Here is a 25,562-nt window from a genome sequence, read left to right on the forward strand (position 1 = left end):
TATAACGTGATCTAATTTGACTGTTTGTCACTGTGGGGTGTCCAACAAGCACAGTCCACAGCCCAAGGCAGGTGAAAGACACCAGCCTGGTATCATACACAACTGTGGGTACATGCATGTCATCAGGAAGCCAAATGCACTGTCTTACCTGTATCCATGCTGCCATGCAGACTGGTTTTGCACATAACTTGGGAGGAATACATTATTGATTAATGCTGCTTGAAGAAGCCACTCCAGGCAAACTCAGGTCTAAATAAATAGCTTTTTTTTCAGAGGTGCTGGACCCCACAGAAACCAAGGGGAGATGCTGTGCTGTTACCAGCTCTGCAGGCAGGTGTGCGTCTTTGTGCAGTTCTGACTAGCGCCAGGCATGAGACAACCAGCCACTGAACAGCAAGCTTATTAATTTGGTCTCCACGTTGCGCTACTGCAGCCACCGGCCTCCAGTTTGCGCACAGGGACATCAAGGCAGGCTTGCAGCTACACAAGAAAACGCTGCAGAAGTATGGGCGGTCACACCTGAATGCTCGGTCACTGATTAAAAACGGTAGTACGAGTAATTTCTAAGACACTTTCAGCCCACTTTGAGCAACCTGTAGCTCCGGGAAGACGCGAATCCACCTCACACCGTGGCCGCGCTCGCCTCACAGCCCTGGAGCAGGCGCTCGGGGGCCTCTCCTCAGCTCCTGCCCCCGCCGGGACTCAGGCACCCGGGGACGGAGCGTGAGGCGCGGAGCGCCTGCGGCCGGGTTAAACGCCTTCTCCCTGCTACCAGCGGGTACCCCGCTTTTGCCTGTTCCACCGCCCTGCCCGACCGCGCTCCCTCCACAGGGGAGCTGCTCCCCGGCCGACCCCGGCCCTCCCGGCTGCACGCGGTGGCTTTTGGCAGCGGCATCGCTCGGCCTCACAACGGGACGCCAAAGCCCGCCCAGTTCCCTCGCGCCGCCGGCAGCGAACCGCGGCCGGGACAGGCGTCCCCCTGCGGGGGGCCGCGGCGAGGCTGGCGGCGGGGCCCGGCAGTAGCGGGACGGGGCCGGGCAGCAGCAGGACGGAACCGGCGGCGTGGGCCGGGGCGGGCCGGGCCGTGCGGCTGCGCTGGGCGCGTCCTTCCGGGCGGGAGCACCGCCCCGGCAGAGGCAGCAGCGGGGCGATGTCGGAGCCGCCGCGCAGCCCGCCGGGGTCCCTTCCCCTCAGCCGCCTGGCCGAGCCAGTGCTGCGGCGCCTCAGCGAGCTGCTGGACCGGGCGGCGCCCGGCAAGGGCTGGCGGGACCTGGCGCAGCGAGCGGGGAGCCGCGGCAGGGTCCGCCTGAGGTGAGGGCGCTGCCCGCCGCGGGGGGCCGGGCGCGGGCCGGGGCCGCTGGCGAGGAGGCGAAGCGGGCGGGGCTCGCCCTGCTGCCCGGCGCCTGGGCGAGCCTCGCGGGGCAGCGGGCCCCGAGCCCCGGCAGCAGCCAGGCGCCGGGGGCCTCCCGCCCTGCGCCCCCGCCGCAGGCGTGCGGCGGCTGCTGCCTGCAGCGCGGCTCCTTTGGCTGGGGGCATTCAGCGGCGGCGCTTCCTGCCTGGGTCACGTTCGCCGCATCGCTTCCTGGTCGTTTCGCGTTCAGTGCCTTTCCAGATTTTGTTTAGAGGGCAGTGTCTCAAAGGGAAAATAAAAGAAAGGCGTTTCGAGCGCAGCGCTGAACGTGCGCTGTGAAGTCGTATCCTTTCCCTGGGGCGATTATTTGTTAATGCAGGGGAACAACCCGGGACCAACAGCACGACTCCCTCGAGAGGCCTGGTGCTGCGTTTCTTTGCCTGTGTTACCCAGCGAAATACAGTGAGGTTCTTCTTGATGAGGGAAGTGTCCTGCCTCCAGGTTTGCGTGGCGCTGTGATTGAACGAAGGAAATGTTGATGAATCTTTTTAGCGGTAATACATAAACTTGCATTCCCTTTCCATAATTACCCATTCCCTTATCATCTGTGTTGTTTCAATCTGCTGTGAACGAAAGTACATGAAGTCATAAAACTGAAGTTTAAAAGCATGAAACTTTATAGCTGGAGATAAATTTATTGGAGCTGTCAGCTGTAGCCGTAGCCGTGTGTGCAGCAGTGAAGCTGCAGCGGTCGCTTGTTTTAACAGCTACTCTGCAGATCTAAGTCTTCCTGGGCTTTCAAGTTAGAGTCTGACTCAGTTTTTACCGCTTCTGAATTAGGCACATGAAAACGAAAGGTGCTGTACTTGTTTTTCTGCTGAGACTTTGAAAATCAAAAATTAGAAGTTTTCTCAATGTTTGGTCAGAATTGTTAGGTACAAACATCTCTTGTTTTACAGCATACAACTCACTAATTTCTGTCTGTGGAAGTGCCGCTATATAACCTCTGGACTTCTGAAACCTGAAGGAAATACTGCAAAAAAGCCCAAATCAGCTACGATTTTCCCATCTTTTTTTTTTTTTTTTTTCTTTTTGGTCTCAAACTGATTTTTCTTAATCTAGCTCCTTTTTGAGAAAGAGTATTAAGAAGGTCTAAGCCATGTCTTTGTCTTATTATTTTGTAGCCCTCTCGATTTAGAACAATGTTCCCTCAAAGTCCTGGAGCCGGAAGGAAGTCCAAGCTGGAGTCTCCTGAAGCTGCTGGGTGATAGGGGTTGCACAGTGGTGGAACTGGTGGAGTTCCTGCAGGCCCTGGAGCATACAGAGGCTCTCCAGTGTCTCAGCTATTCAGGTCAGGTCTGGTTTGTGCTTTCAGTGAAACTAGGCATTTTCCACTGGAAAAACTGAAGTATTCGTTTTCTGCAGTAAATAAAAACATTGTTAGTGTTTGAATTCTAGTAACTGGTATCGTTTATATGATTCTGAGATTAAAAGTAGGCTAAGTAGGTAGGCAGGCTTAATGCAGTCTGGTTGTAAGCTTGGACTTGGCTGTATTGATGTGACAGGTGCTGTCATTTGCTCTGCTAACTTGTATTAACTGTATTAAACTGGGCCTTTGGGAGATGCTTATAGAACTGCAGTGGTTGAGTTAGAAAGGCAAGTAGCGTTGCCAGCCATCTGTTCAGGCTACAGGTTTTGTGAACTTCAGTTCACAGCTTACCCTGATTGAAAGGGAACTGTTCAATTAGCACCAGTTCTGTTGCATATTGGATCCATTCCAACTAGCTAATTGGGCTGAAAGGCTAACCTAGCAGGGAACTAGATTATTTTTTGCTAACTCATTCAGCTTGCTTCTTCTCAAAAATTCTAGAAGTGTGGACAATGCAAGGGCATGCATGGGTAAGACCATGTAGACCAAGTGCTTCTTGTAGAGTACAAGTATAGTCCTTCAGGATGTGGTAAAATTCGGTCTACTAGGAAGTTACAAAAGCCCCTCATGAAAGTGGGGATTGGGAATGAGGCTAGCAAGCTCTTTGCTATACGGATAGCTGTCTTTCTTTTCTTTGGACAGCATGAGAACAGAAGCCATGGACTTAGAACTACTATTAAGACAACAGTGGAATTTTTCAGGTTAACTAGTAATAGCAATGCTTTGCAGCCATTTCATCCAGTTAAGGCGGCTGATTTTTACTGTACTAGGAGCACCATGGTTTGTTGAATGAACAAAGAAGTGTTGGTGTATCTTTGTAATCATTCAGAAAGTTAAGCCAGATGTTTTGTGTTTTTTAACACATTAAATTCTGTAATGTTTGCAGGAAGTAGCTATATAATGCTGAATGAATGACAGGAAAATAACCGAAACTGAAGACATTATGAATCAGTTTTCTTAGAACTTGTTTGTAATAACTCTAAGGAGTACAAGATACTGTTCTTTCAGATGACTTGCTTTTCTCAGCTACTTTCTTAAGAGATGTTAGTGATGCAAATCAGGAGAGATTAAAAAAAAATAAGTGGAAGTTTTTGGAAAGTGCAAAGCCCTTTAAATTGACATTATAAACATCCTACCTGTCTTGTTTAATATTAGGTGATTGTGATGCTCAAAACTACTTAAAATGCTCCCTTTAACTCAGACAAACAGCAGAGGAAGTATTAAATGAAAAACTGAAGTATCCATCTCTGGAGCTAAGCTCTAGAGGGAAAATGTTTTATAGAAAGATAGATGAGGAGTTTTCAAGTCCTGTAGCTAGTTTGGAGTAGCCCCCTGTGTGCTCAACTATTTCAGAATAAGATTCTGTATGGAGGAAGCTAACATAGCCCGCTTCCCTGCTAGACAAAGACCCTGTGATTTCCATATGTCATAGAATCTCCGTTTCGGTCTGACCGCATGTGTTTCTGCTCAAGTTTCAGCCTGTTGATCAAATGATTACGGTTTCTTTCCTCAAGCATTCTCTGTTAGGAAAAAGTCCCCATGTGTGACTAAGCTGTTGAACACTAGCGGGGAGTTGGGAGGGGAAGCAGACAAAAAGAAAACTCCTGGTAGAGTGTAGTAAGAAGGCTTGGAGCAAATTATAATCTTGAGCCTTGTACTGGGCTGTTTGCCATCTCTTTGCAGCTATTTTTGCTTGCAGCTTCTGTTTAGTTTACGTTACTCTCTAAAATTATTCCCCCACCAGTCTGGGATGCTGCTTCTGTACCAAACTGCGCTTTCAGCTTCTGCAAAGTGTGTTCCTTTAAACAGTAATAAGGAACCTACTTTCTCCCAATACAGGGAAATAGACTGACTCTGATCAAAATGAAACATTTAATATGAATAGGTATTTTGTATCTGATTGTTAATTTCAGAGAATAATGAAAAGGTATGAAGTGCCTCTGCGCCGTTCACTGTTTCTGTGCTTTTTCTGTAACCAGTGTTGTAGCATCTAGTCATTAGCATGTACTGTTGCTTGTGGTCCCACTGGGTTTGTTACATGCGTTTGCCATCCATAGCAAATAATACTTCAATCTAGTGATCTTTTTGCCTTATCAACTCAACATTGCTGAACACCTTGGCCAGAGGTGCATATATTCTTTGTCAGCACCTTGAGGTTAAACTTTCTGTTCTGCAGATGACTTTTTTTCCCCCCCCTCTTCTTCTTCCCGTGACCTTGGTTGTAACAGCGGATCTGTTTTGGGGGTTGTACTGTAATTAGATCTCTGGAATGGTCTAGGTTAAGAAAACAACTGGATCGTATCAGACTGGTGTCAGAATTTCACTCACACTATTTCCTGGCACTTAAAGTCTGAAGTGGAAAATTTTACCTTGCAGCCTAGTAAAAAGAAAGCCCCAGCCCTGTGCTCTACAGGAGCAAAAGCCATTAAGGAAACTAACGTTGGCTAATAAGTTGCATGAGCAATACCTGAAAAATTCAGTAAGTTGCAGTTAAACTAGGTTTTACTATTTTGAACGCTCCCTCAGGCTGTGCCTTGTCTCATTTCTGAAGTTCAACAACTCAAATAAATCATTTGGTGTGAGCAAACTCCATAAGGTGTATTGTGGGAATACCCCTCCCAGAAGGAAACCGTGTTGCCATTGGACGTAGTGTTTGCTGTAGTGAGTAGAGAGCAAGAGGTAGTGGAAGTTTCCTGAAATTAAAACATCAGTCATCTCCTGTAAATCTTTGATAAAATTCCATAGAGTGCTGATTGATTCAGGTGTGGATTTTGTGTAATGGAGGACAATTTTGAATGTCTTAGAATTAACTAAATGGAACTGTGTAAAACCAGATTACTTTCAAGTATAATTAATGGCAGAAACTTTCTTTGCTTGGAAGATAATTTAAGTGCAAATTTAAATGGTTGAATTGTATTTCTTAATCACTTTCCTATGTCTAAATTCTTTTTTAAAGGTATAAAGATTGTCATACAGCCAGACTCTCAAGCAGTGCTCTCTGGCCAGATTGTCAAGCTGTGTTGTTGGGCAACAGGACACCCATTTGTACATTACCAGTGGTTCAAACAGGAAAAAGAGGTAATAGAGGAAAGAAAATTTATATATATACACATACACGTATGTATGTATATAAAATATGGTGAAAAGAATAGCTAATGGCTACATAAACTAGTTTATGATATTCGTGGTGTTAGATGGGAATTTCTCTCCAAAATTTTTTGAAGGCTCTTACTCTTAATTATAATGGGAGATGTTTGCTTCATCTACTAATAAAAATAGAAGTTGAATAAACGCTATAATGACCCTATCAATGTGTTAAAACAGTGAGGCGGTTCAGTGAATTCAGAGCACTTCTTCATCCTTGGAGACTAATCCTGAAAACTGTAAGTTTAGTTGTGTCTCAGCCTACCAAGAAATTTCACACCCTGAGGAGAAACTGCTGCAGTGGAATAAATGTCAGTCACCATTGATTTTAGACAGATGGAAACTGGTTCCAAAGACTGAGCAACTGAAGGCCTGAACTCAGTGGTGTCACAGACTTGGGTAAAATACCGGAGTGTATGTGAGCCAGTATCTCTGGAGTTTGAACAGCAGCACTTATGCTCGTATTTCTTGTCCTGATTATCTTCCTACAAAATAAATAAATTCAGGAAGAGTTATTTAACCAGCTTAAAAGCTCAGAAGCCTCTTAAATAGATGCACATGAATAATGCCTAGAAGAAAGTCCCTCTGTAAGCTACTAACTGTGTAGAGCAAGAGTTTCTCATCCAAAATTTTTAAGCAAGTACGAGAGTTGAGGCTGCTGTTAATAAATATTCTAATATTGAGGAGTTGCTGAATAAATATTCTAATGTTTGATCTTAGTTTAGCTTAAATCAATCAAATCAAAGTATTTCTTGGTTCATGTGTGATTCAGGTTCCCTATGGTAATTCTCCAGAACTGGTTTTGAATCCAGTGAAAGTAAATGATGCTGGCTTCTACATCTGTCGAGTGAACAGTGAATCTTCGTTTGCGTTCAGTCAGTGGGCACGACTAGAAGTTTGCGATCTCCAGGGTGCATCTCATGGTGAGTGGCAGAAGCTTTTTGTAGTGGGACATCTCTGTGTGGATTGTATCTTGAAGCTGAAGTCTGTTTTTCTCTAGAGTTCGAGTGAGCGTTTATTGGATGAACATGGTCTTCTGAAAGTCTGCCTTCCTGCTTGTTAGAGAAACTCGGGTCCCCATCACTGTCTTGTGCAGACATGGGAGAAGGGTGATTAAAAGGGTGATACTCAATTATTGTGCTCTTGTACTGGCTACAAAAGCAGAAGAGAAACAAAGTTCCACAATAACAGCTTTTCAGTGCTTCAAGGAGTCTTACAAAAAGGATGGAGAGGGACTCTTTACTGGGTAGATAATGATAGGATAAAGGGGAATCATCTTAAACTAATAGAGGATAGATTTAGATTAGACATTAGGAAGAAATTCCTCACTGTAAGGGTAGTGAGGCACTGGAACAGTTTGCCCAGAGGAGCTGTGGATGCCCCATCCCCGGAGGTGTTCAAGGCCAGGCTGGATGGGGCCTTGGCCAACCTGATCTAGTGGGTAGCGTCCCTGCCTATGGCAGGGGGGTTGGAACTGGATGATCTTTAAGGCCCCTTCCAACCCAGGCCATTCTATGATTCTATGAATAGCGGATAAGAATAGATAGAAAACAGTGTATTGGAATCCCTTGAATTCCTAAAGGATTCTTGTACTTTTTAACTTTTTTTTTTTTTTTTTTTAACCTGAGCACAGACACAGTCTTTTATGCATGTTTGTCCTATGGGTTCTGGTCTGATAATCAGGAATTTTTGTCCACCACCTATTTGTTTTCTGCCTGTCTGAGAATAAAGATACTGGGTAAAGAAGAACTTGAGTTTCAGTGCTTTCCTGGCCACTAGAAAAAAGTCTTACCTTACACAGAAGCTCATAATACTTGTATGCTTAAAGCCTGGACACATAAGAAAACCTAGATTCTGTGGAAATGGAATGAGGGGTTAACTGCACTCCAAGCAAACAAGATAAGCACACTGATGAATGGAAAAGACTCTTTCCTTTCATTGTTGTCATTGTTTTTTTGAAGGGAGCTTAATTAGTTTGCCTGAAAAGAAGATATGCATTTGTATTCAGCCTCAGCCACAAAACTTGACAGTGGGAGATGCTTTGGTATTAGAATGCAGAGCTGTTGGAAACCCAATTCCTCAATATCAGTGGTTCAGAAATGGATTTCCCTTGGCAAATGGGAGCAAAAATGTCTACATGGTAAGTTACTGCAGAGTGCTCTTGGGGGATTAATATGTAACCACCTTTAGCTTACTACATAAAGCTTCCTTGAAGAAAATAACTTTGTCATAGCCTTGATAACCTTTTATGCAAATACAGTTTCTAAGTAGCTATCCTGTTTTGTTACTCAAATGCCAATATGGCTCTGAGGCTCCAGGGTGCAAAATTGTAATCCTGAACATGTTTCAGGTGGTAGTCATGGGGTGGACAGCTACAGTGTATTTTGGATTAGAGAGATTTATTGACATAACAAAGATTAAGTACCAGTAAAAGTGAAAGCTTGTATTTCTATCCCAGACTGCAAAGCTCTGTGATTTGTAAGATCTGTTACATTTAACGCTTAAAGCATCTCAGGCCTGTTAGGTGGATTTGCACTCTTTCTTCAATTCTTGAAAGCATTTCTAGAATGCATGCTGTTCGGCTTACTGTAGAATGAGGGTATCAGAAAATCGTGGATTTGTTTAGGTTTTGCTTTTAATTTTTACTGTTTCTTATGTGGGGGCTTAAATGAGGCTGATAAAGATATTCTTCTGGGGCCTGGCAGGATGACTGTGATTGTGCTCACGTAGGTAACTTGTGTGGACATGGAACATGGGGGAACATATTGGTGTCACGTGTTCAATGACCAGGAAGACCAAGACAGCAAGAAGATAGAAGTTGTTGTAGGTAAGGAGTTTTTCAGTTTGATAGAGGTCAGCTGATTTATCAATTTCTTCACTATCACTCGAACTTGCTTTTCAGACTTCTAGTATTAAGCCAAGCACGTAATCTTCTATATTTTTAGTTTATCCGTTTGTTAAAATAGTGTTGCTTGCTGACAGCAAAGGCAATTTTAAAGTTCTGTAAGTTATAAAGTGCTTTGGGTTTTTACGGTAGCTAGCATAAAAATGCTACCACTTTTTGGCATTGCTAGTATGAGCGTAGCTTATCAACAGATGGTGAACTGTTTTCTTTATATTCTTGTTTTTGACAACAGTTTAAACCTCGATTTCATTAACATCTTGTTAGTGATTTGAACTGTGTTACACTGAGCTCTTTAGCAATCAGGGCAGGTGAGATTATTCACAGCAAGTGGAATAAATGGATATAAAACTGTTTAGGGGTGTGCATGTATTTGCAGTAAACTAAAGAGGAGATCTGTTTATATAGCTTCTAGATTTATCTGGGACTACTATTGCATAATTCATATGAAAAGTTCTTTCCTATCCTAAGACCATTCTAATACTCCTGAATTTTAGTAATAATTACTATACAGTATCACAGTCAGTGCTGAAAGATTTATACTGCTGTAAAATGAGCCAGATTACAGAGAAGCTTGGAAGTGACCTTTTTCTTCCATTTTGTGTGCTAACTCTCATAACTGAGAGCAATTGTCTTCCAATTTCCCCCCGCTTAAAACACAAGGAAGGAAATCTATGGCAGTGGAGTGCACAGAAGGTAAAGTAACTCTTTAGTTGTCAATCAATTTTTAAAGATTAATGATTGGGATGATGTATTACTAAGTGCATTGCTGAAAAGTATATGTGGGTTAAGAGCTTCAGTGTGCTTTAAAACACTGATGTGTGATGTAACGTTCCTTCTGCATGTGCTTCTCTCTTCTTTGCCTTGATAGCATGATCTAAAGCTTATGGGGGGAAAAAAAGCAAGCTTTCTTCTGCGATATTTTTTTTTTGATTTTTGTACTGTTTTTGTGCCCTGTACTTATAATTTCTGTTAAAACACAAAGATGTTGAGATCTCTTTAGCTGGGCTCCAGGAAGCAACATCCTTGCAAGAAGAACTTGGTATGTTTATGGACCTGGATGACCTTAAAGAGCTGAATAGAGCTGGTTCCACTGTCAGGTCTGTGTCTGCAAGAGGTGTTGCCAGCAGCCTTATTAGGTTGATTTCTTTTCTCCTTTGCATTGCTACCATGGGAAGAGTTGTATTGTGACCTTTATGTTGATGCTATCAATTAATTACTGAGACTCTTAAAGTCTGTAAAATTTACACAGCGGGGTATTATACATAAAGATGTAAGGCTGCTTACAGAAGCTGCCCTGCCCCAAGTTGATCTACCAGCAGTGAAGGAAACAAATGCATTTGTTTTGCAAGGCACTATAAACATCTCTTTACTCTTTTTTTTTTGGAATTAAGCTGCTGTGCAACGTTTCTTGTTCAATCTTTAACTGGAGCTGATGTTCCCCTTTAGCTCCTTTGTTAAAGGTTTGACATTGTGAGGTTGTTGCGTACTAGTATGTACGAGTAACACAAATTTCAGCGTCAGCCACTTCCACAGCATAGCTTCTGTGACATCTCTTTGAGCCTTAACATGCTTTCTGGCTTGAAGAGGTGTCTACGTTACATGATAGAGCACTGTGCAGAAGCCTACTAGTTGTCTGTAATTCAACAAGCCTTTGAAGAAGAAGATAACCACTGTATTAACTGCTGGGGTCTGCACTCAAATTACAGTTTGCTTGGATGCAAGTTTGAAGGCCAGGTTGGATGGAGCTTTGCACAACCTGATCTAGTGGGAGGTGTCCCCACCCGTGGCAGAGGGGTCCTTAAGGTCCCTTCCAACCCAAACCATTGTATGATTCTAAGGTTGTTCTGCTACTAAGCTGCATTAAAACTCATGCTAGTTTCACTTCAGTTAACTAGAGTTTCCCGTGTGGATATGTGAGCCTGCTCTTGGGGCTTGAAAGATCTGCCTAGTGCTCCGCTGTGTGGAGCAGGCCTGTTCCAAGAGACCTCTGGTGCTTCGTATAAATGATTTTTCTTTTTCATAGTTTCCAGTATTCTGAAAATAGATAGGTGAAACCTCTGATAGTTTAGAGTGTTTGAAAAATATATCTGAAAATTATATCCTTCTAAATATACGTGGCCTTACGAAGTAAGACTTCTTGCTCAGGATGTTGCTTTTTAAGCAGTCCTTAAAACATCTATTTTTCACATGGCAGATTCTGATGTCTTGTTCCTTATTCATTCAAGCTGCTCGCATGCCTGTGGGCCTGAGGCATAGTATGTTTCTACCTCTGTTTTCAGCTATATTGTAATATTGTGTCTAGTATACCTTAGTATGATTCTATGATTCTAGTATTTTGATGCAGGATTTTCTCTTCTGTGCATGTGCAATAAACATAAAGTTAGATTTACAGAAATACAAAGCCAAAAATATTTTAGAAAGATAGCTTGTTTTCTAGTTTTTGACTTTAACTAATAATGGCATGACATAGATATATTAATTATGTATGTATTAATAGAATATATATTTTTTGTATCTTGTTTAAACTATGAATTTTATTGGTGCTTTTCTTCACAGAAGATCTAAGTGATCTTCAAAAAACAGGTAAGTGCTATGTTTTGAAAAGCTTTAATTTCACATCTTCATTTCATGTTACAATTCAATGAAGCCTAGCTTGGTTACAATATTTAGTTTACATTTTTTGGATGTGTTTATAATTGGGGATTTATTAGTGACAGGTATCATGTTAAGGGCAGTACCACCTACTGGTCCCAATAAACCAACTTGAAGATATGCAATGAACCATAGAGTTGCTATTATCTTTTCAAAATCACACAAAGCTGCTCTTTTATACTGCATACATGCTTGTTATGTAAATGCAGAAGAAATCGTGTTTTGTTTTCTTGTCTGTGGCTTTGTTGAGCTCTAAGTTTTACTATGTTGCTGCTTTTGAAGATGATTACGGTGAATGAAGTATAAGATGTCTGGCTGTCACCAATGATAGATTGAGTTGGTATATTTCATAAATTCATGTTGGAGTGAGCTAATGTGACTTGAAGCCTGTTTGATATTTATTATAGAAACAAAAGTCTGAAATAATACCCTATCAGGGATTATCTCTGATAGTGTTCCTAAAATATCAAATCACAGAAGTCATAATTTCCTGGGTTAGACATCAAAGATACGTTTACTTCTGCCAAGGCTTAGTCACTGAAAGATAGTTCAGTAGTGTTGTCGTGACATGTTATCCAGGGTTAGGCTTTGCAGGGCATCGGCTTTACGATCCCTTTGTGAAGTACAAAATAAAAGATTTTTCACATATCCAATTGTCATCTCTGCTACTATCTCCATCTTACATATCTGCATTTCATTTGGAGAATATGAACTGTTTCAGACATTACTGAAAATGCTGACATGCAGTTTGTAAAATTCAAAATAAGTTTCTAATATTTCTTAATAAATAGGACTAGCCATTCATATCCTACTGGGGTATGTTTGCTGGGAGGAGGTCAAAGAAATCAGGTAAATAACAACAACAAAAAAGCACTTTTATTTTCTTAAAACCAGCAAAGAAATTAAGTTATTAAAGCCTTACTAGTAGACTGTTGCTGTATGGAACGTGCAGTTCACTTTTTGATGCTGACAACTATGACTGTACTTACTGATGATCTGTTCTTGTAATTGATTTCATGCAGACCTACAAGAACAATCAAGTGACAGACCTTTTGGTAAGTAGTTTTGCAGATGTAATGAACACTTGTATTTCTTATCTAGGAGATAAAGTTGCTTCTGAGTTTTGCTTTTTCTGCCATTGCTTATGAAATAACTTGTGAAATAGCTGCAGGGAGGGAGACGCCTGCATTTCTATAGCCCTTTATAATGTTTGGTTGCCCTTTGGCTAGTAAGCTGTGGTGAGGGCACCAGTATTTTTAGTGACTTGGTGGAGTGTCTGCGACTTCTTGCCTGTTTCAGTTTACTGTTACAAATTCCTCTGGCTGTGACCTTAACAGGTGTGTTACACCATTATTTTGAATACTTCAGCGGTTGGAGATCGTGGCATTAGGGTGAGGTGAGAAAAGGGATTGGTGTTGTCTGTTACGAGAGTATGTTGTGCCCGCAAGCTCAGCTTCAACTGTGCACAGTGCATGGAGTTGTTGATCCTGAGCTGCAGCTCGCTGAGGTAGATGGATAGGATATGTGTTTTGAAGAACAGTTGGTGGGGATTTTTAATCATATTCTTAACTTTGCATCATAGACTTGAGTGTGGTCAGGTGTGTTGTCTTTGTCAGTGCCAAACCAGGTGGAAGGGCTGCCAGACTATGTCAAAATCTTACCTCTCTCAGGCTCTTCAGCATGAGGGGGAGTGTAAGTGCAGTTCTGGCTCATCTTTTCTAAATTGTATAGCAAACTCACACTTTTAAAAGTATTTTTCAAAACCAGTCTTCTACTGTCACTGTACATCTTTCTCTGCCGTTAAAATAGTCCACGCTGTTCAAGACTTTGAAGGTTTTTCAGCTGCAAGAATGTTAAAAGTGCGTTGGGAATCTTGCTAAAGGAATTGAAATGTTAGATGCTGAGGCTATGGACAGAGGATGCCTCCTGGGTATGTGGGGTTACTGACTCCGAAGCAGATTTGGGGCAGTCATATGATCCTATTTGCAACCGGAGCAGTAGGACAGTAGTTCCTTTTGGAGAGGAGAAGTAACAAATAAACCAGAGGAGAAGTGCCTTGCTTTGAATAAATGCCTTTCTGTACCTTGGCGTACAATTTTTGGATAAAAATGAGACTACCTGTCTCTGAAGCACTTCTTTCAATGTAAATTTTTTTCTTCAGTTTCATAGCTGCTCTGTTTACTCGGGACAGAAATACTTCTGGCTGTATTAAAATCAGCATGAATGTATCTCCAGCTATAAGAATATCATTAGGCTTCCCTCCCAGTTTTTAAATTCCTCTTCTCTCAGTTTTTAACTACAGCAACAGAAGAAGAAGCCTAACGAAATGGGACCTTTTGTTTAGCAACCAAAGAAACCTTAACAAACAGAAAAAAAATGACTTCACTTCTGACCTAAATAAAGTTTTCTGTTATTTAAGTAAAAGCTTCTACTTAAAACATACCATGTTTTAGCAAGATGTGAATGTAGGAGTTGGAGATATGAAAGTGGTCTTTTGTGTGTGAGATGGTTTTTTTTTTGTTTTGTTTTATTTTTAAGAAGCACGAGATTTTTTGAATCTGCAGGTTCCTTTCAGTTGTCATAATGCTGGCCTGGGGGGTGGGAGTGGTGGAGTATAACCGGCTATAGCTTTAGCAACTTGCCTTAAGAATTTCCATGTTTATTAAATTTCCCTCTGTATGGAGGAATTCAGTAATTGTGCTTTCAGGAAAAGTTAAAGAAATGACATATAGTCTTAGTGACTCACTTCTTGATAAATTATCCTGTCTTAGATGCCTCACGTTTCAGATATGTTGACTGTCAGAACATGCTGAAATGTTTCTTTGTTCTTTGAATGAGAATTGAGTTGAGCTGTATAGTTGATACAGAATGACTTGCAAATATTGTGCCTGAAGTGATGTTGGATACTATTGTTGCTTTGGAATAAATTAAATTTAAGGTATTGAATCCAGGGAATACAACAAATGTGCTGCGGTTTTGTTTTTCCTTTGTCTTTGCAGCAACAGACAAAGTAGCTCTCTTAATTGGAAATATGAACTACTGGAATCACCCCCGACTCAAGGCTCCGATGGTGGATGTCTATGAATTGACCAACTTGCTAAGACAGATGGATTTCAAAGTTGTTTCTTTGCTGGATCTTACTGAGTCTGAGATGCGAAATGCCGTGGATGAATTTCTGCTTCTCCTCGACAGAGGAGTATATGGTAAGAACATGTGGGATCCCTTCTGAAATAGGTCAGTTTCATGATATGTGAAACACACAAACATCATATATCTACCTCTACCAGTTCCCTGAATGTGGCAATAAAACAAACTTCATTGCAAATAGCATGTATGTAGAGTGGGAAAAGTCAAAGGATATGCTGGTGGCTGTGTTTGACTTTGGTTTAAAAGCATTAATGTTACTTTATTATTGGAACAGATAAAATCTTTGAACTTTTTTCTTTAACTACACCTAAAACTGCAGTGTACTTCTGTGTTCGATACTATCAGTGTGTTTGTCTGCCAACAGCTGCTGCATCTGTGTAGTGTATTTGACAACGTACTCTGCAGAAAATGCACATTTCTGCTGATCTTATAAGCAAGAGCAAGAACGGTCTGTGTCTTCTGTATTACTGTGTTACGGCTAAGAGCTCGTAGCAGAGTAGTCAAAAATGTGTAACTGCAGTATGCAAGACTACGTGTAGTCTTGAACAGCAGACCATGCTGCTCTTAAGAGACCTTTTAAATACCTTCTTCTTAAACACCTTCTCTGTCCTCCTTCCCCCTTTCCTGTGCCTGCAAGTTACTGTTTTGGTTAAGGTTGACCAGCCCCTTGGTGTGTTCGGACTCCTAGTTTGCACTTCTGCTGAGGAAGTGGGGAACAGCCAGAAGTACAGCATGCAGTATGTTCTGAACTTGCTCGTGGGACTGGGACCTTTCTGTTCATCCTCTGTCTTTCTACTGGCTGTCTACAGACTGCTCTTTCCTTCTGGACTTCCATCCTTCTGGAGCTCTTTGGGAGGGGCTGCTATGCTCTCTTAGTCCTTGCTCACCAGATCTTTAAAGAACAGAGGAAGAGGTGTGCTTTTCTCTGCCTTGACAGTAAGCTGCACTCTGATACCAGGTGTGTTGGGAGTTGGGGGGGTGGGGGGGGAATCATGTTTTGTTTTCTTCTCTTTCTGCCAAATTTTCAGGTTAAGTAGAAATCCTTATTTTTTGGATTGCAGGTTTCTTTCAGTTGTCATGACACTGGCCTGGCAAGCACAGAGTTTTTCATAAAGTCCTTAAGAGGGAGTGAAAAAGTTCTGCAAACCTGAATTTCTACTCCAAACTCAGATACAGCTATTGTTTCACAGCTTTGTGGACAGTCTGAATGCAGAGTGTAAAACTCAGCCTTTCTGCGCACATTATGTGGGAAACTTAATACACAGTTACACTGCTTAAGCAGGCAACAGCCCTCTAAATTGCACCATCACTTTAATAATTGTTCTGCAACATCTTATCAGTATTGAAGTTACAGGAGTACAAATTAAGCATATTGAAAGGTGTGTGTTTAACACATCTCTTTTTTTCCCCTATGTTCTTGTTAATTGGAGTCACATTTATTTATAAGATACCTGTAACATAATAATAATTTTAAGCTGTCCTCTACCTATTGCATAGGAGTTGCCGTCTTCTGGGATGAAGACTAACCAATCAAGTCTGATACATGTTGTTACTGCTGGTCTGCACTGATTCTTAGATGATTAGGCAAGACAAAGAATTTATGAATAAGCCTGACTTTGAGAGAAAAAGCACAAGGGTGGAACTGGTGGCTGTGCTGGCTGGGATGTGATGGAATCGATCCACTCAGCAAAAAACCTTAATGCCTTAGGTGGAAAAGGCCTACAATGACCCAACTTGGATTGGAAAAAAAAAATGTTTTGGTGGGCTCTGAGGAGTTTGCTGCTGACTGCCCCTACCTTTGTCATTTTTTCTAAATGCTGTTTGCATAAATGACTAGAAATCCTTTAGAACAGAGATCAGAAAGCTCATCCAATTGTACTGTTTAAATTGTGGAACTTTTTATAGTAATATCCAGTCAAGAAAACATTGTTCAATTCTTTTTTGTAACACAAGGTCAAGTTATTTCTTAGTATGACTTTTTAAATGGTGTGTTACCTGATGCTCTGTGCAGAACTGGATGATCTGACATTTGGGCATTTACATCGGAGCCAAAACTCGTATGATATGGAGACTAATTATGGCAGTAAAGTTTAGTAGACTTTCTGGTAGCTGTTTTCTCATTTTGTACCCTGGGGAATAGATGTGCTCATGCATTTGAGTGAGCTTTTAGATTCTTGCACCTTCTCATTTTTTTTCTGTAATTGTTGACAAGAATTTAGAAAATAAAGTACTGAAAGGCATTAATAAGTTTCTCACCAGCAACATATGAAAGCTCTTAAAAGCCATGTTTTGGCAGCTATATTTTCCCAGCAAGTTGATATTTCTGAAAGAAAAGCAGTGTGTTCTTTCAGTAGTGTTTGACAATAACTACTTTGTGATCGCTTTGTTCTTTCTGGATAGTGTCTACTAATGTCTTAAAGCATATAAAAGATGCTGTCAGGGCACAAATAGATGATGATTTATTGCGTTTTTAGTGGGCATAGCTCCAAACAGAAGCATAGCAGATACTTGTGCTCAGTCCTTGTTACACATACTTGTGATGCCTAATATGACATTGGGTAATTGCTGCTTACTGCCAGGAAAGTGGCATTTCAGATATTGTTCCTTAAGAGCAAGACTAGTAAACAACATGATGATGATGGTCTCCTCTAATGTCTTAGTTTATGTTGTTTTAAATGTAATGTGCAATTAGTATTCTGTCCTACAAAGGACAAAAGCATAAACCCATATGTTTTAAAGACTAATAGTAGTTCAGCTTTTTTCTTTACAAAAAAAAAAAAAAAAAGGTGCTGATATCACTTAAACGCTGACGTCTGTGAGGAACTTGAGCCTACTTAAAATTGTTGTGCCAAAGTGTCTAATGAGGCCCTCCAAACATGTTTGCTTACTCTGGGTATGCAGAGGCTTATTTCTGATCTTGAGCTCAACAGATTAACTGTTGAAGGTACTTATCAACAAAAACCACGCTGCAGTTGTCTACTCAATGGAAGAAAAAAAAAAAGAAACGTAGTTATTTCTGAAATATTCCTATTCATTGAGAAAACGCTCTGATAAATCGTGTTCATGCCCTTTCCAATACTTTTTCTACTGCAAAAAGACAGCATGCGTCTCTGTGTATTCAGTTCATGTTACGGTAGGATGAAGGTCAAGGCACTTTTGCTTGCTTGACTTCGTGTTCTGAGTGCTCTGTAACAACAAAAAATTCCTCCTGCACAAATGGTGTCGAGGACAGCTGTCCCAAAACTGAGAGTGGAAATGGCATGAATCTGTGGTGCTTTATCCAGGTATTTTGTAGCTCTGGATGCTTGTCTTTGCTCCGGAGCTTTTTTGCAGGTTGGCGGGTGCTTATTTGCAGCTGCCATTCAGAGTGTGCTACAAGAGCCTCGCCGATCTGACGCGAAGGAAACAGCCCTCAGGGTGCTTGCAGTCACATGGAGTAAAAAACTTCAAGTTGGCATCAATTTTTTTCTCTCTCTGTTATTGTAAAGACAACATGGTATTCTTAGCACAGTGCCCCGTGAGAATGGAGCCGTGACTGCTGCAGTGCAAACTCCAGTGGCAGCAGGCAAAAAGCTGAGGAAAGCTGGAGGTCACCAGCTAGAGCAGTGACTGGGTTGGTGCTGTATGGTACAGGCATCTTGGCCACTGCTCCCGTGAGGTGAGCCAAGTCCACGTGCCATCAGTTGAGTTGGGCAGATCTGGTGCTGGGTTTCCATAGGCCTTTAGCAGTTATTTCCTTGTTTTGGATGGACAGGTGCATATGTCTATTGTTACTTATTGTCTGCATTCAAAGTGGTGGCATGTCCTGTTAGGAAGCCATCTGACAGCGGACTTTGGTTTGCCCTCATTTAGCGTAATCTGCGGGACATGTTGGAAAAGGGTAACTTTTAGCTGTGGGGAATAGTACTGTTAGGATTTTATTGCTTCATGTATAATATATTCCAATAGTCCATATCCACTATTCCTTTCTAATTGATTTCTTAATTAAAGAAAGCAAGTTGTTAACTTCATTGTTAGGAAGCAAAACAATCCAATGAGAAGGCAATGGGAACGTAAGTAAATGTTCTGTTTTAACATAGCTACAACTGATTAATTTGGGCTTGAAAAACTTAAATCGAAGTATTTAAAAGATGTTACCTTTGTGTTTTTTCTGCAATTTTTTTCTTGATTTTAACATAGTTGTTTTCAGTTTTTGCAAGGCTCACTGATATGTTCTTAAGTTTAACACACTGGTTTCCTTCAGTCAGTCCAATTACTTACCTAATGTATGCTTAGATATATAATCTCAAATACATCCTCGATTTAGGTCCAGATCCAAACTCTGTGGAAAAGAAATTTAGGAGTCCCTTTCACTTAGGGCGTGACACGAGATCATTGACAGTGGCGCTTCATTTTTAACTTGTTTGAAACTAATGTTTTAATCACACGTTTAAAATTCTGTGCCCTTTAGACATTTATAACAGTTTGATTTAATTAAAAGGTCATTTTCCAAGACTTTGGAAGGAGAATAGCCATTAAGCTCTTGAAGTGAAGCCTTAAGTCCTGGAGTTTACCTTGTATGCACTTGCTTGCTGCTTATCTTGACTATGCAAGTTTCCCATAAAAAGAAATTGAGCACTGCTGATTGAATGGAGCAGTTAGCAAGGTCTTGGCATAGGTGCTAATGACTTGAGAACTTACAAGTAAAAGAAAACGCAAGGCTTAGTTTGAAGGGATATAGTTATATCTTGGTATTCCTTTACAGGACATGCAGGGCTGTGCAAGAGAAGTATTTTCAGTTGCTGTAGCTATCAGTAACGAAAAGGGAGAGCATGTAGCATGCCTACCTACACAAGCTGAATTGAATATTGATCTTTTAGTATGTTAGGGCGAGGTTTGTTTTTAGTAAATATTCAAGTTTTATTGTGATACTAAAAGCAGCTGTGAAATTTGTAGGAATAAAGGCATAACAAGACCATGTCTACAGTTAGCATAAATTGTCATGTCTCTGCCGACTTTGATTCAGTTGCTGTGCTATGTACTAATTAAAGATCTGACCCATGGACTTATTTGTATAGATAAATAAAAACTCCTCTTAAAAAATGAAACTTGCTGATAAGCAAAAACAGCACTGGGAACAGACAACAGGAAAATTTAATTGAATCATACAAGCTTCTGGCAACTGCATGTTTTGGCAGAAGAAGGCATTAGTTCCAAGATAGTCTAATTTTACTGCAAATTGATGTGACCTTAATGTTTCATGTTTTAATTCATATATGAATTAAATCTAAGTTATAGATTGTAGTTCCCTTTTCAGAATTACAAAGAGCTTTTTTAATTACATGATTTATTTTCTTTATATAAAATTGTTGTGTGCTTTTTGAAGATTTTAAATCTTCAAAACTACTGTAGCCTTACGTATTGACACATGAAGATGATTGGAGGATAATTTGTTGTGTCTAGGTAAGAAATTCTTTGTTTAGCAGAGGCACAGGAGTTATGGGTTCATGCAACTGTAAAGAGAGATAGATGTCATCAAATAAAAATGAGTTGTTGGTAGTTTGGTAATATAAATGTGCTCCGGAATCCTATCAAGCATAACCACTGAATAATATTTTTTTTCCCCTATAAATCTAAAAAAAAAAAAATTGAAAAATGCTGTCATAGTGTAAAACAGCTATTGCTTTTTTTCTTGTTAAGCTAATTTTAAGAATTGCCAATGATAATAGTAAGTTTAAAAAGAAAAGAGAATAGTTTGCAAGGTGACAATTTCTTCCTTCTACAAAAAAAAAAAATCCAACCAAACTGTTCAGGGTTATCTTTTCTGGCTGTAAAATCTGCACTGACTCTTAGCTATACAAAGCTTTGTAGTTGCACATGTGGAGAAGCTGTTTTACAGTTGGCACGGTTCCTTGCTTATATCTGTGAGTTATATATAGTAGATAACAGATTGTTTCTGTTAGAGGTCATAACTCTACTTAAAGCACTTTAAGAGTATTTAGCTATCTTCATTTGTGTGATTGATATAAATATCTAATTGATTCTGTTTCATGAGTTGAAAATTGTTTTTTTTTTCACTTCTCTGCGCATTGTGAAGTTGATATTACTTTTTTTTTTTTCCTCCTCCTCTTCCTTCCTGTTTTAACAAAGGCATATTGATACCAAAAAACCTACTTTGAGTAGCTTGAAGGATATTAATCTCCCGCAGACGCATAGTGTGCATGAGGTTTTTTAACGTGGTAAAATTGATGGGAACGTTCCAGTGTACTCTTGAGCTGTGTTTTCAGTTAAATCTGTTTGATCTCTCAGGTTTGTTGTACTATGCTGGCCATGGCTACGAAAACTATGGAAACAGTTTCATGGTTCCTATTGATGCTCCAAATCCCTACCGATCTGCAAACTGTCTGTGTGTACAAAACATCCTCAAATTAATGCAGGAAAAAGAGACGGGGCTCAACGTATTCCTGTTGGATATGTGTCGGAAAAGGTATAATCTAATCTAATAGTTCATGAATAGTGAGAAGTATTGTTAAATGTTTGAGGGGTGTTTCTGGTTCGTGATAGAGGGGGAGAGAATATAATGATAGTAGTTTCAGGAACAAGCTGTGAAGTTCAGTTTATTCACTGCAGTAAGAGATTAAAATGCAGCCTACTTTTAAAATGAATGAATGAAATTGAACAGTTGCTTTGGGAAAATAGCAAAGGATCTTGAGGGAAAGCTGGACTTTAAGCTTAGGAGAAATCTTTAATCTGGGCTGAGTATACACTGTTCTTGAACGTTCCTGGTTCTGAAAATCTACAGCCTGCACCTGAGCCTTTTTAAAGTCAATAGAATTTATTCATAGGTTTATTTTGTCTTTGGCCTTGGATGGATATATGAAGCTGGGGACTAGACTTTCCATTTCTATGTGCAGATGCTTGCCTCTTGATTTGAATGACATCTATTTCTTCCCTTTTTTTGGTTGTTGTTTAAAAATTATAAAGCATCAGTGTTACTAGATAAAAGTGAAATTAGGCATCTTAAAGAAGAAGAATGACCCTTTTCCCCTTGCATCGTTAACCATCTTTATCATTACAGGAAGGAAGGAGAATCCATATGATCAAAGGCATGTTAATTTGACAGAAGGGCTCAAGTGAAGTAGTTATTTTAGAACTCTTAAGAGGCATGAATTTGGTGGACTGCTTTTATGCTGGGGATGTTGTATCTTTATTTAGAAATTAAAAATCAACTGGTTCATCACATTTTTTCTAAATGAAGTGCTGTTTTCTTTACATGTTCAGAGAATACTATGTCCTATTAAACTTACACTTGAAATTAGCTTTTCAGTCAGCACCTCTGAAAACTGGTCTCTGTGGAATTTTTCATAATGGAAAATTGCTAGTGCTTTAATGTTCGTGGAGTCTTTAAACTTCACTGCTAATGAAATGCTAGTGACCCAATTCAGGTTCACAATCTGCTGTGCAATTAGCTGCATAAGCCTCATGTTAACTGTACAGACACCATCATGTTTTGAAAGACAGAATACGGTTTTCGTTATAACCTAAAGTGGCTGGTTATAAGACATTTTTGCAGAGATTTTAGCCAAACTAACAATGTATTGGTTAATACATCATTCCCTCATCTGGTTAACATGTGATATTTGACTGTCTCTGACTTGTCTTCATGAAGAGTGTTGATGGTGCTGATTTTTGTCTGGGAGGATTGACTAGCTAGGAGGATTGACTCTAAAACTGTGGGAGAAAATAACGTTTCTAAACTATGCTGGTTTGATATTTTGAACAACTGTGGAGTTGGTTACTATTATTAGTTCTCAAAATATTCTTTTGTTTATTGCAGAAATGAATATGATGATACTATACTTATCTTAGATGCTCTGAAGGTTACAGCCAACATTGTTTTTGGATATGCCACGTAAGGAAGCTTCTCGTGCTGTGCTATGGATATTTTGAAGCCAGAAGATATCACTGAGATTTTGTAGCTAATCTTTTACAGAAAATACCAACTGTGTTAAGGGACTGATAACTTGTATTGGCATCTGTATCCTCAGACTATCTTTTTGACTTCATTCTTTGAATGATTCCATGGTCTACTGATCATGGATATCCATACATATTCCTGGTATTTAATGTTCCCATTCAGGTATAAGGGAATGCCAGTGAGAGAACCGCATTCAGCAAATCAGAAACTGCTGGACAATATTTCTGATTATTTTTAATGGCTACTTGTAGGAATGCTATAATTATCTAAATACTACTTGTTAGAGATTTTAAAAGCACACAGAATGAAAAAGCAAATTTTACCCTCAAACCCATAATGTTTGTGCTGATGGGGAAGTGGGAGTTATGTCTTGTGTGTTCCTAATGGTACTTACCATTCTGTGCACTTGTACAGGAAGTCAAGTACTGTTGAGGGACTGATTAACTTTAACCTACCTGCTGTACCCTCTGCAGTTATGTCTCCTCTGCAAATGCAAGTTAAATTTATATTAAAAAATGTATACGTATATATTAGATAAATTAATCAGTTTTTGGAAGAGTGGCATGTAGACTGTCCCTGCTTTTTTGATTCATATAGGTATAATACGTAGTTATACCTGCAAATGAAATTGCTTGAAGAGGTTACTTTGCAGATATCTGTATAACTTCTCGCTATTAGTTTTCAAGTCATGTGCAATACCTATTGAACAGAAATAGTCAAGAGCTTTAGTGAAGTCTTCCATGAGCGATTCAAGCCTCTCACATAAACAGCTGATATTGCCTCTGGTCTATGGCTTAGTTGTAAGTGAAATCTTCCCCAGATTAGTTGCGTGCAAATGAAGAGCAGGTTGACCTTAAACCTGCTGTGTAAGGGCTTCTTTCTCCCATTCCCAAATGTTACTCCTTTTGTCTTCATGTTGATCTTAGTCACACAGCTGTTGCAGTGTGGTTTTTGGTTTTGTTTGTTTGTTTGTTTGTTTGTTTTTTCCCTTGTCACTGGTTGTCTCTCGTAGGTGCCAGGGAGCAGAAGCTTTTGAGATTCAGCAGTCAGGGCTGGCCAATGGAATTTTCATGAAGTTCTTGAAGGAGCGTCTGTTAGAAGACAAGAAGATTACTGTACTGCTTGATGAGGTTGCAGAAGGTGAATTGCAGCTTACTACACTAGCCGTCTTCTCAGCCTGTCTTACTAAAAACTTCTTTGCTTAACTGTCGTTCTTCTCATGGCGAATGTTACACTGCTTTAGCTTTGCCTGCACCCATTTTCCCTGTGCTTCTCCAGATGTTATCTCTTACTGCTTAGTCTATACTATCAGGTTAATGTCCCATGCTGTAGATATCATGATGTGTGACGTTATCTCATGCTTGAACTCAGAGTGCAAAGACTGAGAGCATGATGGCAGCTTCTGTTGGAATTTGGAGTGGAAGTCCTTCTCCCAACAAGTAAACAGGAGGGTGAGGAGGGAGATAATATAGGAGGCAGATAAGTCCTGTGTTAAGACATAGAACTGGCAGCCTCTAAAAGATCTGAGGACTGCACTAAACAAAATACAAATGCAGCACATAGTGCTCCCACTGCTTGAGAGCTCCAGCTGTTCAAAAGAAGTGTGTCTGCACTGGTTGTTTCAGTCAGCTTGTGTGTCCGCGTTTGGTAGCATGAGGAAAAATCGTGTCAGGCAATGAGACAACTGATATGAGCATTACCAGATACTGGGTCTTAGTGAGTACAGTGGTACACTGGTGATACTTGGAAATGTTCCAGAGGATTGTTCACATTAAAAGTGCTGTATGTAAATGATGAACAGTGCTTGCACAGCATCAAGGCCTTCTCTGTTCCTGACTCTGCCCCACAGTGAATAGGTTTGGGGGTGCGCAAGAGGTGGGGAGGGGATACAACCAGGCAGATGACCTGAGCTAACCAAAGAGATATTCCATACCATATACAGTCACGCTCAGCAATAAGAGAGAGGAAGAGGTTTAGGGAAGTTAGCTATCTTTTGCTTGGGAACTAGCTGGGCATTGGTCTACGCAGGGGTGGTGGTGGTGAGTGAGTGCCTTTGTATCGCTTCTTTTTTTTTCCTCTTTCCACTTCTCCTTCCCTTATTAAACATGTTTTAATTTTTATCTCAAGCTTTCTTGCTTTTATGCTTCCTTTCCTTCTCCCTTTGTCCCACTGGAAGTGGGTGAGGGAGTAAGCAAGCAGTTGTGTGGTGCTTAGCCATCTACCAGGGTTAATCCACAACATCTTATGAATAAATAACTGAAAGGAGTACTTCTGAAACTACAAGTTGGTATCAAAGTGTTCATACTGTCATAACCATAGCAGCTATACAATGTAGCAGTGGTGTAGTTGATTTATTTAGAATTTCAGCAGCAATGATCTTGAGAGAAACTATGCATCTTGTTTTTAGATATGGGCAAGTGTCACCTTACCAAAGGCAAGCAAGCTTTGGAGATCCGCAGCAGTTTGTCTGAGAAAAGGGCATTAACTGATCCCATTCAACAAACCATATCTTCTGCAGAGTCTATGGCACGGAACCTACAGTGGGCTAAAGCTCATGGTATGGTGTGATCTACCTTTAGGTGATACTACTTGAATGGTGGGAATGTCATATTAGGATGTTACATCACTTGAACTAAAATAGTTCCCTCAAAAATAAGAGGAGGATTTAATTATCCTTTATAATCTCTAGTCCATAAGCCATACTTCTGAATAGAAATTGAAGAAATTCAAGTTCGTATCTTGATGTTCATTAGTGTGTTCTGATGTTATAAATGTTTGTGTTGTGAACCTGAAATTTATTGTGCTGTCACGTTCAAAGTTTATTATAAAGCTATCTCTGTGTCTCTTGAATATAGGATACTGTATTAACCTTACTGATTTGATTACAGATACGTAAACATATTCTTGGGTCAGTATTCTATATCTTAGTAGCATTAGATGTTGCCTTGCTAGTTGCATGGTGATTTGAAAGAAACCT

General features: G+C 40.3%; 2 protein-coding genes across 19 annotated transcripts in view; one reads left to right on the forward strand and one right to left on the reverse strand.

Annotated features, from left to right (window-relative positions):
- Positions 1-963, reverse strand: part of ALPK2 (alpha kinase 2) — an 89,648-nt gene extending 88,685 nt beyond the window's left edge. For 3 of the 14 annotated variants that reach the window (XM_066987801.1, XM_066987802.1, XM_066987800.1), the window contains exon 1: positions 149-956. The gene's annotated coding sequence lies outside the window, so the exon portion shown is untranslated. Of the gene's footprint in view, positions 1-148 lie in introns of all 14 variants that reach the window. The other 11 variants (XM_066987807.1, XM_066987806.1, XM_066987805.1 and 8 more) reach the window with 5 other exon arrangements.
- Positions 964-1,015: 52 nt separating this feature from the next.
- MALT1 (MALT1 paracaspase) overlaps positions 1,016-25,562 on the forward strand; it is a 38,581-nt gene continuing 14,034 nt past the window's right edge. For 4 of the 5 annotated variants that reach the window (XR_010827468.1, XM_048079729.2, XM_048079730.2 and 1 more), the window contains exons 1-14: positions 1,016-1,311; positions 2,536-2,702; positions 5,737-5,858; positions 6,697-6,847; positions 7,886-8,064; positions 8,655-8,751; positions 9,490-9,522; positions 11,386-11,412; positions 12,504-12,536; positions 14,481-14,684; positions 20,917-21,094; positions 22,445-22,519; positions 23,598-23,725; positions 24,993-25,142. Coding sequence is in view for 4 of the 5 variants with exons in the window: in XM_048079729.2 (XP_047935686.1) it covers positions 1,151-1,311; positions 2,536-2,702; positions 5,737-5,858; positions 6,697-6,847; positions 7,886-8,064; positions 8,655-8,751; positions 9,490-9,522; positions 11,386-11,412; positions 12,504-12,536; positions 14,481-14,684; positions 20,917-21,094; positions 22,445-22,519; positions 23,598-23,725; positions 24,993-25,142 (1,705 nt within the window). In the remaining variant the exon portion in view is untranslated. The remainder of the gene's footprint in view (positions 1,312-2,535; positions 2,703-5,736; positions 5,859-6,696; positions 6,848-7,885; positions 8,065-8,654; positions 8,752-9,489; positions 9,523-11,385; positions 11,413-12,503; positions 12,537-14,480; positions 14,685-20,916; positions 21,095-22,444; positions 22,520-23,597; positions 23,726-24,992; positions 25,143-25,562) is intronic. The other variant, XM_048079731.2, reaches the window with a different exon arrangement.

This window comes from Anser cygnoides, chromosome Z (assembly GCF_040182565.1).
Source record: "Anser cygnoides isolate HZ-2024a breed goose chromosome Z, Taihu_goose_T2T_genome, whole genome shotgun sequence".
In the NCBI taxonomy this organism is placed as follows: domain Eukaryota; kingdom Metazoa; phylum Chordata; class Aves; order Anseriformes; family Anatidae; genus Anser; species Anser cygnoides.